Source organism: Cyprinodon variegatus, unplaced genomic scaffold (genome assembly GCF_000732505.1).
Source record: "Cyprinodon variegatus isolate N-32 unplaced genomic scaffold, C_variegatus-1.0 Scaffold270, whole genome shotgun sequence".
Lineage (NCBI taxonomy): Eukaryota > Metazoa > Chordata > Actinopteri > Cyprinodontiformes > Cyprinodontidae > Cyprinodon > Cyprinodon variegatus.
In genome coordinates, this window is record NW_015150723.1 from 2931 (window position 1) to 15162 (window position 12232).

Here is a 12232-nt window from a genome sequence, read left to right on the forward strand (position 1 = left end):
ATAATTTCTAAGAAGTGTTTTTCAATTTTTTTCAACCAATGGACTAACTGTTCATTAAGTGACTGAATAATACCATATAGCCACAGATATACCAAAACTAAAACATGCAGACACTATAGTGAAATCAGGCCATGAACATTTTTTACTTTAACCAAACCTCAACATAACTAAAATTCTAACTGAAATGTTGTACAGTAGATCTGATGCTCAACATCTTTTTGGGGCAATTATTTTTACAAAGGTTTCTACAAAGAAACTCTTTACAGTAACTGTGATTGGAAAATATTTAGACTAGGTATATATTTCACATTTTTATCCTGCCATTGTTGATAAATATCTGAACATATCCCTGAAAATATTCCAACATCCATTTGAGAGAAATTCAGTCAAAAATGGCGACTGAAGCTGGGAGTTTCTAAAGCAGTTCAGAAATTGTTAATCATAAGTTAACAGCAAATTACAGTGAAAATCAGTTCAACTCAATAAAACATCACATTATGAGACAGCTACAGCTTCTCAATAATCTTTTGTAGCTATAATATTTATTCCAAGGTAATTACATTATGTAATCTTTTAAACAAAACTGTTTAATAGTATTATTCATTGACATAGATAAGTAAAATGTTCTGATCTATTTTAGATGATATTATCAAATGATATATTTGGTCTATTTACATACTAAGAAAAGGTGTTTTAAAAGGTACACCTTGGACTAGTTCCTTGCGTTTGGATCTGGTTACAAACCAGGCATACATGGTTATGCAGACACCGCCATGGGAACTTTGCCAGCTCTGTGAAAAATACAATAGATATTTGTTGGAGTCGGGTGTCGCTTGGCAGTGTAACACTCATCCACAGGGAACAATAAAGAATGCATTGTGTCAATGGAAAGTGCATTCTCAAAACCCAGTGCATTCCATCAGTTAAAAACGATCAAATATTCAACTCAAAGCATTTTCACTATGATCTCAGGCATAAAGATTAGCAGATAAGAATAGGTGGGACAAATCAAATGTTAGCATGATGGTAAAAACCCCTTTTGTTTGCACATTTCTGCTCTGCTATATCCTTGTGAGCCTCAGGGGAAAATGCTTTGTAACTAGTTTGACCCCTGCAAAAAAGTTTGTCCACAAAATATGAGTTATTTGTGGGTTTTTTTAATATCTAAGGCAAGATATCAGAAAAAGGAACATGAAGCTTTAAAAGCTTGGTTCACAGTTCATGCTTTGCCACCCTTTGTTGTGACCTACAGTCTACTTGCAAAAAAATGAAGGTAGATAATAAACTGGACTTTATGATTAAAAATAGATTCTAATATTGTTCAGGACCAAACAGGTGGATATTTCCAAAAATGTGTCCTCAGATATGCGCTTTGAATTGGCCCTGGTCTAAAAATGAGCTTTACATGCGTTTTATTAATGCACATCTTTTATAGATCATGAACATGATAGGGAAACATTTAATTTTCATGTCATATAATCTTTATTTGACAGGGACAATGTAAACAAAACAAACTAAGTCACTTAAGTGCTGCATATAAAATGTATAGCTAAAGCAAATTTTTAATTCCTTTAATTTAATCTAAAGATTTATAAGCATCCAACAATATTTGAAAATGTTATCATATGTTAGTTTGAAAATTATACCAACAGCATATCTTGATAGATAAATATTAAATATATAAATATTTAGATCTGCTTTCCATCCTTTAACTTGTTTTAAAGGGTTGACTTCCTTGTTCCTCTGTTTTGTTTTGTTTTTTTACCCTCCAGAAATTCTGCCCCCTTCTCAGTGTCAATGCTTGTCTGGAGGCACAAAGAGAGAACTGGGTGAGGGCGTCTCAATGTTTCCAGGTGACAATACTAAACAGGCCTCCTGTCTTCTAAAAGTATCCCTCCTCTTCTGACAATTTCACCGTAATATTCAGATGGATTACTTAAACATTACACAATAAAATGTATGAAATATAGTTAATCTAAGTGGTTTTGTGTGTCAAGCATGAAAGTATTTAATGCAGTGGTAATAGTAGTAAAAATGCACTGATGAATTGCACAATCAAAAGTATTACAGGAAAGTAATTCAGTAGATTTTCTGAAGGCTTTTTATTGGTTCTTGTTATTCTTAACTTATTGTGAAATTAACCTTTTTGAATTAGACTCGATCTAATCACAAAGAGCACCAAACTAAAATCACCACAACAAAAAAAATGATGGAATGTGGAAATACAGGATGTGAAATAAGACCCACATGGAAACAGTAAAACTCAGAGAGGCTTGTTATTTCTAAGCGTGTCTGTACACAGTTCAACCACTTCAGGCTTTGAACTAAAGCCTCAGAGATAGGCATGACGATGTTTAAACATTCCTTCAGATTAAATTAACCTCAGCTTTGTGTTAAAAGTGCCAATTCTAAAATTAAAATCATATTTTTTTTTCCTTTTTTACCATCATTTCATTCTTGCTTGCCATTTAAATTAAAAGTATATAATTTTAATATCTGGCAGGGACTAAAATATCTATAAAAAAACAACAATGTTTTTTAATATATTATGAATCAATCAGTTTCATTTTAACATCACACAGTACACCTTTTAGTTATGACATTGGATGTATGAGCTTAAGCATTCGAGCTCAGACTGAACCAGCCTCCCACAGCTTCTCTCCTTTTATACCCGGCTAAAAAAAAACCTACTGCCAACTGATTATTAACTCTAAACACTATTCTGTGGTCTTGTAACTTTACACTACACACACACACACCTACATAACTGATGTTGGACTAATGGGTGGGGAAAACTGGAGCTTCTCAATAACCTTTCCCTGTGAGCAGCTCAAGTATGTTGGAACAAACCGACAATTGATACCAGCAGAAGCTGTATTAGATCAAACCAATAAAAAAAAAAAAAAAAATTAAAATAAAGTAACTTTTTAAAGCAAAATGCTTTACTTATTTTTATTGTATTTATTTATTTAAAAAAAAGAAAAGAGTACACATGATTTGATTTAAAACAGGTATTTTTTAGCACAGTGTTTTATTTTCAAGAACTTTTTAAGCTAATTTTCAGGTGAATTTATTTTCATTGAGAAATTTTCATGTAGGTGACTCACAGGAAACTACTTAAAAACACAAACATCATAACCCCACCTCCATTTGAACCAAACCCTCGGCTTAAAGCAAGTCAGGTGCAGCAACAAGGTTCAACCTTACCGTTTACTCTCTGACTTTTTGATGGATTTCTGAAATTATCTCAACACATTCACGTCTGGAGGTTACCATGTCATTTTGAATAATTTTTTCCTATGGATGATTTCATTTCTAGTTCACTGATGTTCCTTTTATTTATAAGGAGGATTTTAGAATGGACAATTAGAATTATTGCTACAGAAAAACTTTATTCTTATGTTGAAAATGCTACACATTCTTAAAGGTCTTATGTACACGACCATGAAACACTATAATTTACTCCGGAGGTTGCCATAGCTGGCCGTCATCCGCACACCTTAAGCCCTTCCAATCAAAGCGAGCTTCAGTCACAGAGATGATGGTATTGTTAGCGTGTCGCACTAAGGAGATCAAAGGTCAGCTCCTGGATATCAAAAGCGAGATGAGAATGAGAGGAGTCAAAAAAAACTCCCGGAGCACCTGATTGGCCAGTGGTTGGCTGGTGGTTTTTCAAGTCCTCCAAGGTCGTGTAGATGACTCTGGCCCGCTGCTCCTCTGAGGGCAGATCAGCCCAGCGATACGAGGACAGTGAGGGTGAGTGTAGCAGGAAATAAACTGATGACAGGTAGACTTTACTAAACTCCTGCTTCAGATAGGACAAGTCTCTCTGTAAAGACACAGAATCATACAACTGATTTAATTATGCATACATAGATTTCTCTACTACTGTCTTACACATATCTACAGCATCCCCTACAGGTTAGTTTTGCTATTACACATAAAGACCTCAGTTTTCTTCTCCTAAAATCATAACTTATCACCTTCTGGGCTCTGCTCATGCTGGTCTCAGCTTCCAGCCAGACACTCTGAAAAAGAAAGGATGTCTTACAGACTCATTTAAAGTAAAGTTTTGGGTTCTTCTGTTCTAGGAAATGAACAGAATTTGATTACACTAAATAAGCATAACCACTATCCCTTCAGTTCTTACCCTGAGGGCATCTAGCAGGTCTGTCTGGTCCAAAAGCATAGGGAAAGTTGAAAGTATTGGGCTGCATATAAGATCTGTGAAAGTTACAATTAAGTATTTGGTTGTTTTGTTTGCCTTTTGTTGTTATCAGACTGAGGTCTTTCGAGCGTTACCTGCATTCTGCATGGTGGGTCTGTCCATTAGCAGTGTGTCGGCCAGCAGCTGTCGGTACAGAGCCAGCAGGTGGACGCAGCTCAGACAGTACAGCAGGGTGTCTGGTAGAAGACTGAAGAGGAAAATAAAGGTGTCACTAAGCACCAGAACAGGTTTTCATACTGTTCTACAACCTGTCATGAAAAAGCAAACATTTCAATATTGTGCTGATTTTACTTGTTGGTTGATGTTTATTTTCCTGCAAAGAAATCACGGTCCCCTGGAATCATGATTACTTTTACCTCTATCATTGTTTTTAAAAATGTTTCTTCTAAAAACTAGCGGTAGGTTTGCTGTGATGATTTCCAACTTGAAGCTAAAGCTTTCCAGCTAGCTTATTTTTAGTTCCAGACCAGATCAGTATCTCGCTTCCACTGTGTCAGCATCCCATTCAAATTGTGTTCATATACACCTCTATATAGGTTGTTTATTTCTTTTGGGGTAGGAAAATATCCATAAGAATGATGAAAAAGTCAATATGTCTGTCTAATAACTGATAAAAGTGCATGACCTATGCAAATGTTAAGCAGGGGGGAACTTAAAAGTGAACTCCAAAACTTTTTTTTTTTTTTTTCATGTTGCAGTGTATTCGGCACTATTTGTCATCACATCAACTGAGCTCCCCTGTCCTTTTTCAAGAGTGCCATCCACACAGCACCATTCAGTCATTACTATGAATCTTCATCATTATGTGCAATGTTGTTTTTTTGCCACCAATTCCACATGCAGACCAAGAAGTTTAATCTTTATATAAGCCCAGCATTTCCTCTGCTTTGTTCCTACATGGTTCTCAGATCACATCAGATTTTTTTTATGGAGTTCAAAATGTGCATTCTTCTAGCTGACATTGCAAATGGAAAAGCCATGTCTGCCATGTCAGTTGCGTGAATCTTTTGATTTACAGAAAATGCACCCTCATGAAATGCTCAAAGAATACCTCACCCGACTTTACATCTACACAAGCTTTTGCCAAACATTTCTGGTGTGCCTCTTATTCTTTAAAATGCTGTTTGTTTACTAATGTTCTCTGACAAACATTTAAGTCCTTAGGAGAACAGCTGGTACCCAGATTGAGTTGATTTTTCATCATTTTGGCTGACTTCTAAAGGTAATTGATAATACAAAGTTGTATTTAGAGCTATCAGAGTAAATGAGCAGACTATAGATGCGAGCCACAGTATGATTGGAACCCATTTTTATAATGCAATTCTGCCTTCTAGCATTTTAATCTATCGCATGCATGGGAAAAATCTGTGCCAACATCCTCCTAGTTAAGCTTGAAAGATGCTGCCAAGTAAAAAATAGAATAGAAAAGTAGAATTTGTGTTGAGACAGCAGCCAAACAGGCTTTAAATGCATTTCCAGTTATGTGTCTGACTTGTTGCCTATATTTTATATAACAGGACATGTTTCAGGAGAAAAATAATCACCTCTATTCTAAAGTTAATCTGAAATAATATGCAGAAAGAAAAAAAAAATCTGGTATCTAAAACTGCTCTGCTATCTCTTGCAGCCCATATGTGGAAATCCCAGCAGAGCCAGGAATGTGTCTGACTGAAAATTGGAAGGATTTATTGATCACATAAGCCACTGTATTTGCTGAAGCTCAATGCCTGGCTCTTTTTCCCTGATCCCCCTACCTGAGCTGGGTCCTTGTCCGGCTGTTAGGCGATTTCAACTTAACAATCAGCTTTGGCTGCCGTCGGGCCTGCAGCATCTGCTGAAAAACACCACCAGGAGCTTGGAAGTACAGAAAACACAAAGAATGAGCCGTTTGCCTTTTTTTCTTTCACGTAATTTGTTAAAATATAAACATTTGGCTTTGTTTTCTTACATCTTCTTGAAGCTGTTGCTTCCAACATAACATCCTTCTCATAAGGTGTTCCTCCATACACTGGTAGTTCATACGTCCTATACAGGAGATTATATTTTAAAAAGATTGATACTGGCTTAAAAAATTGTCCAATTCCAGGTTGCAATTTTTAAAGATATTAAGATGTTTATACTGGATCCCAAAGAATTTCCCAAAAAAAGATTTCCTGCATCTTCTTCTGATTCTGTACCTGTTTGGGAGTGGATTCCCGCCGTCATCGGTCAGTTTGAGGAAGGCCCAGCCACAGCTAAGGTCTCCTCTCTCACCTGTCGACTTAATCACACACACATCCCATCATATTAATGCGCCCCAAACTAAACTGTCCAGTTTTACAACATGTTACATTAAAGAAGAAAAAAAAAACGTTCCTGTGCTTTTACAGTCTCATATAATTCCTTACATTTCTTAAAAAAGTGACTCCAAGTTCAAAAAGAATCCCAATGTTGGGAGACGAAGAGCTGCAGCGAAGGAAACAGTCTCCATCCAGGATAGTTGGCAGGATGCTGGTCACCTAATAAAAGTAAAACAGAGATAACAGTAAACTGTTTTTTTTAGCAGCATTGCTCGAGTTAAACATGACCTAGTTGTTTTTTTTTTTTCGATGAGGCAGCAGAGTCTCTTTGTACCCTTGGGGAGAAGCTCCACGTCTTTGGGTTCTTGGAGGTATAAGATGCTCTCACTGTGTGGATGTTACTCAACACCTGGAAAACAGGTCAAAGCCTGGTTTGAATAAAAAAATAAAGTAAGAACAAAAACATATGTTAGAGAGAAAATGCCTGATACCTGCGCTCCATCAAAGGCACACAGACGGATGTGTCTGCTGAGGACCTGAACTCCCACTCCAGGTGTGGGAATCATCTTGCAGCTCCACACATTAAAACAAACACAATTCCTAACCTCTCGAGCACGGACCTGCAAAAAAAAGGTAATAAACAGGAGCTGTAGGTGAGCAGATGTTACACCAAAAGAAATTGTTAAGTTAGTTTCCACAGGAACACACATATATACTTAAAGAGGAATGCTAACCTTGCCAGTGTCCGGGTCCAAAAAGAGATCTTTAAAGGACAGCTGTGATTGGCTGAGCTCAGGTTGAATATAATGACTTCCTCTGTATCTCTCACCTTAAACAGGACAAAAAAGGTTGTCGGTTTCATTGTTTTAATTCAAAATATATATTTTTTAAAAAGTGAGGGATGTATTATTATTCAATATTCAAACCCTCCATCAGTCTGCAGCGCTAAAGCTTTAGGATGGATTATTAAAAACATGAACTAATTAACCACACATCCGAAGGAGTTTGAGCTCTCACATTTTGTGCTAACGAATTGGCAAATTAGTTTTTTTTTTTTTTAATCCCTTGTATTATTTCAAAACACAACAGAACAAGAAAAGAAAAAATCTGCTTTCACTAAACAGCTAAAGTAAAAGTGAATTTTTTGTTTAGAATAAAAACTCATGGTTTAAAAAACATTTTTGAGTTTCATAATCTGGGACTACAGATGAAAATTAGCCTCCAAACTAAAGTTAATAAATCAAAACCATGCCAACTAAAAAGAAAAGACACAAATAAAAATAAAAGAGAAAAAGATTTGGGAACAAATGATGACAATGACTTGTTTTTAAATGTGCTAGTTCATTAGACTTGACATTAACCGTTTTTAATGCGTTTTAGAAAACCTACCAGATTTCTAGGGTTTATGGCCTTAATGCATGTAATTCAGTCAGTAAAATCTAAATGCAAAGGTCTAAAAAAATAATAGTAAAAACATTAAATAATATTCATAGAAATTAAATAGATTTTCTTTTCCAAAATAGAATGAAATTATAAATGAAATAAACTAAAGCCGCCAAAGGATTTTAGGCATTTCATTCATTTGATTGTGATGGATTTTAATTCAATTCAATTTCTATTTCTTAGAACAAGGCTTAAAACAGAGAAGCCTAATGTAACATGCCCATACCCACTCTATCTCTGGTCTATAAAGGTTAAGTCTTTCTAAAGTATAACTGATTATAAACACTCAACTATGATTATTATGGTGAAAACCAAAGGATGGGTTGATTTTACCTAATAACCCTCCTTTTAATCAGGATTAATCAGTCTGTTCATTTGACTTGAGAGAACAGTGCAGGAGTTTAATATTTTTAAAAAGATAATGAATCCTTACTTAAACCAGTCTTACAACTTGATAGAAAAACTATATGCAGAAGAGAAGGTAATATAAGATGAGTAATGACCTTCCTCCATCAGAAGTTTAGTTAGACTTGATGGCCTGAATCCTGAAGGTATGGCACCCATTGCCGACAGCACGTCTGTTGTATCAATCTGTCACACACACATAGTAAAAGTCATTTCATTTATAAGCACTTTAACAAGTTTTCATCTTAAGAATATAATATTATTCATCTTTTCAGTATGTGCCCATTTTTACCTCAGTCAGAGCCTTTCGGACGGTTGACCAGTTGGAAGCTTTGCTGTCATAGATAAATAAATGGCAGATACATAAGCAGAAATGAATCTTGCTCATGGATGGTTTTATACCATATATTCGTACATATTTAAGAATATCTCAGTAATTCGAAAAGTACTAGGAAGACCGGGATAAATATGAAGTCAAACCTTTCTTTTCCATCATCAGTTTGATCTTCATCTTCCTCTTCCTCCTGTTCTGACTGCTTGATTTCATCATCCTCATCGTCATCTTCATCATCATCCTCCTGATCATCCTCATCGTTAACACCAGAACTGATCTAACAAGGTTAAAAATAAAATAATAAAAAGGTTTAAAAAAGTGAAAGGTTTTTCAGTGTCAACGCATCAAACATGTCAAAGAACTGCAAATATTTCTTATTTTCTTTGTAAACATTTTGAATTATGATGTTCAGTTCAATACTGGTGTTGATAGTTTCCTCCAGTACCTTAAGGAAGGTTTTTGGTACAACTCCTCTGTTCCCTTTGGTGTCTTGAGCCAGCCACCATCCATCTGCTGCCTTTTTGATTATTTTTAACACTTCTCCACTCTGAAACAATACAAACAATAATGAAATGAGCCATAACGATAGTAAAGGAAGTCCTAACAATAAAGAAAGAAATAGCACAAACAGAAGGTACTTCACAGACATTGCATTAAGATTTATAAAATTTCTAGGAATTGTGAAATTGTGGAAAGAAGTTGGCAGTTTTCCAAAGGGATTTTCTAACAATTTCACCTCATCACTAACATCCAACATGCTTTACCTGAACAGACAGATCTCCTTCCTGCTCTGCCTTGAAATCACTGAGGACTGTGTACATTTCAGGGCCCGACTGAGATGGCGGCTTTTCAGATGTACTCCCACCTCCAGTCCCCGTACCATCACTGTCGCTGTCTTCCTCAGAATCATCATCATCATCATCATCACTGTCATCATCATTATTGTCAGAATCTTCGTTTTTTGTAGCCTTTCTACAAAATTAAACAAACAAATGGAAAAAAGGGCATAGGACTGGATGTTATTCATCATGTGCTTTTTTTTTCCCCCGGATACAAATCAGGAAAAAAAGTTCAAGTAAATCAAAAGAAAAATGCTTAACATTTTTTATCAATTACAATAAAAAAAAAAAATACAAAAAACAGCTTATCAAACAAATCAGACAAATACAAAATGTGAATGTATGAAACATCCAAATCCAAATCGATCTGACTGCAGAAAATGCCATGACATTTTCTTTTTTTATTTATTTATTTATTGAGCTTGTCTCTAAAGGTAAATACAAGAGGAGGTCAGTCCTACCAACAATCATCCCAAACTAATTTCTATATTCACTACTTTCATCGGTCAGTGGTAGAGCATGGTATAGTGCATCCTGGAAATGTGGTTAATTCATCACAGGTTAAGGTTCAAAATACCGAAACCCTCACAGTTTTCTCCTCTGAAGACATCAACATTTCTTTGGAGGCGTTAAGTAAAGCAGTTTTTACTGAATAAAATTCACAAGACCATCCTGATTTTGATTTATAATTTGTTAACACCTCATATGTGATAGGAACTTACCCAACTTCAGAGCTGGGACCTGGTGGTGAAAGCTTCAGAGACAAGGTAACCAGACGCTTCAAGACATTTTGCAGGCGTACCTCCTCTTCTAGCTTCCTCTGATCATAATTTCCTACAGGGGCCGGCTCATCAGCCTAAAGAACAGACCATGTACATTTGGTTAAAGCTAAAAAACAAAGGTTGTTTGGTGGGATGTTGCTGATAAAATATCATAAAACATGGTTATTCTTTCTTTTTGTGATAACAAAGCACATGCATACCTTTGTTAATGTCTGTAGAGTCTTTAGAGTCTTTTCTGCAGAAAGCTGCAGCTCTTGATATCTATTGAAATAATAATTGGATTTAAGCAAACATAAAATGAAAACCTATTGAAGCCTAAACGAAATTGGTATAAACGGGTTAGATAACGTTTTAGTTTAGATTTAAATTATATATATGATAAATATCATTGGTCAATTAATACAGTTCACCTTTGAAATGCCTCTTCTTTAGATCCACGTTGGCTCTCCACCTCCTTCTCTAGATCGTCAACCTGTTTTACAGTAAAACAACAAGACTTTGACATGAATGTGCCAAGGTTGAGTTGCACAAGATTCTTTTACTTCACAAAATAGTTTAAGACTTATATAAGAAAATATATAAGAAGTCTGCTCTTCAATTGCACTCGATTGTGACATTAAAGACAACTTTAGCGTTTTTAACGACAGTTCGTTTTTAATAACCAATGATTCCCGAAACAAACAAGCAATAAGATCACAACTAAGACGTCTTTCTGGCACAAACCTTTCTTTTGACTTCGTCCACTTCTCTCTGGACGAGTTGCAGCGGTCCTCTTCTTTTCAGAGGCATTTAAGAGCTATTTGGATTGAAGAAATCCTTACATTAGCCGAAAGATTAGTTGCTAGCTGCTACTATGCTTTCAGACGTCGCTAGGCAACCGACTTCTTCTTTGGATTTTCTGTCTGCGGCCACCTTACTCTTGGCTTTGTTCCTTTCTATTTTCTTTTTTCAGACATATATAATTAATACATAGATATGTATATATATAATTTACGCATGTGATCACTATTTGCGTGTTATCAAATATAAACAACCTGTTTGCCCAGCTCGCAGCCACAGCACGATCACTGGCCGTTACTGCCATCTAGTGGGCTGAATTTGTCATTGCCAAACATCAATTTGTGGTCTCAACACTTCTCTGTCCAAAAGCTTTCTTATAAATCTAAGTACCGTATTCAGACGTACTTTCAGTTGATGCCAGTTTATGGTTAATTTAATAACATTTTCCTTACAAATAACTATCAAAACTTCTTCCGTGGGACTTATTTTTTTAAGTGCCTTTAGTGTAAAAATAATAGACAAAAAGGTACCCCTCTTAACATCGGGAAATTCTGTCAAATTTTTATCTGTAGTCTATTTTGTTTATGTTTCCATTAAAATTTTATCTTTGGGTAACTATCTTAAATTTGATTAATCTATTCTGGTTTGTCATTCCGCTTTTTTTAGATCTTGATAACACCAAACCAAAATTACTGCATATATGCAGAGGCATAGCCAGAACATTTTATAAAAGTGGCCAGGCAATAACCAATGTAGACTGAGGGGTAGCAGATAGTGGATAGATGCCAGAACCTCAGGGTCAATCTACACTGTTCTACCAGGAAAATTAACAAGCACAACATCCACATTTTCAAAATAAAGACAAACTTTAATTTCCTACAGCCTTTGCTAACATATAGACGCATATATTTAAACATCCATGCTTTCTAGATAGAAGGTATAGTGGATAAAATTCTTTCAGGTTTGAGTTCTGGGGCGAACATCCTTTGTCTTTACTTACCTATATTTATCTATAATCATTCTGCATATAATTTATATTTACAAGTGCTTATACCGACATAAATTGATTATATAAGACGTTTTTTTTATTAAAATAGTCATTTATCTATTATTTCCCTGAAGACTCCTAGATGACTTGAAGA

At 35.4% G+C, this 12232-nt stretch overlaps 1 protein-coding gene across 1 annotated transcript; it reads right to left on the reverse strand.

Moving 5' to 3' along the window:
* Positions 1-3002: 3002 nt before the first annotated feature.
* nphp1 (nephronophthisis 1 (juvenile)) lies at positions 3003-11352 on the reverse strand. The gene is made up of 20 exons (XM_015382925.1): positions 11034-11352; positions 10721-10782; positions 10511-10571; positions 10251-10384; positions 9454-9661; positions 9135-9236; positions 8836-8966; positions 8648-8690; positions 8454-8541; positions 7242-7336; positions 6999-7127; positions 6842-6916; positions 6616-6726; positions 6406-6488; positions 6177-6253; positions 5983-6082; positions 4303-4415; positions 4151-4224; positions 3984-4028; positions 3003-3829 (listed from the first exon to the last, which is right to left on the reverse strand). The coding sequence occupies exons 1-20, from the start codon at positions 11097-11099 to the stop codon at positions 3551-3553; spliced, it is 2076 nt and encodes a 691-aa protein (XP_015238411.1). The 5' UTR covers positions 11100-11352; the 3' UTR covers positions 3003-3550.
* Between the last annotated feature and the right edge of the window lie 880 nt (positions 11353-12232).

What these genes read in the sequence shown, in the direction of transcription:
- nphp1 (XM_015382925.1), bottom strand. Translation starts at nt 11,099, where the DNA reads ATGCCTCTGAAAAGAAGAGGACCGCTGCAACTCGTCCAGAGAGAAGTG. An exon ending in TGGACGAAGTCAAAAGAAAG is followed by an intron (nt 10,783 to 11,033) that starts GTTTGTGCCAGA and finishes ACTGTAAAACAG; the next exon opens with GTTGACGATCTAGAGAAGGA. An exon ending in ACCTGCTAGATGCCCTCAGG is followed by an intron (nt 4,029 to 4,150) that starts GTAAGAACTGAA and finishes TTTCTTTTTCAG; the next exon opens with AGTGTCTGGCTGGAAGCTGA.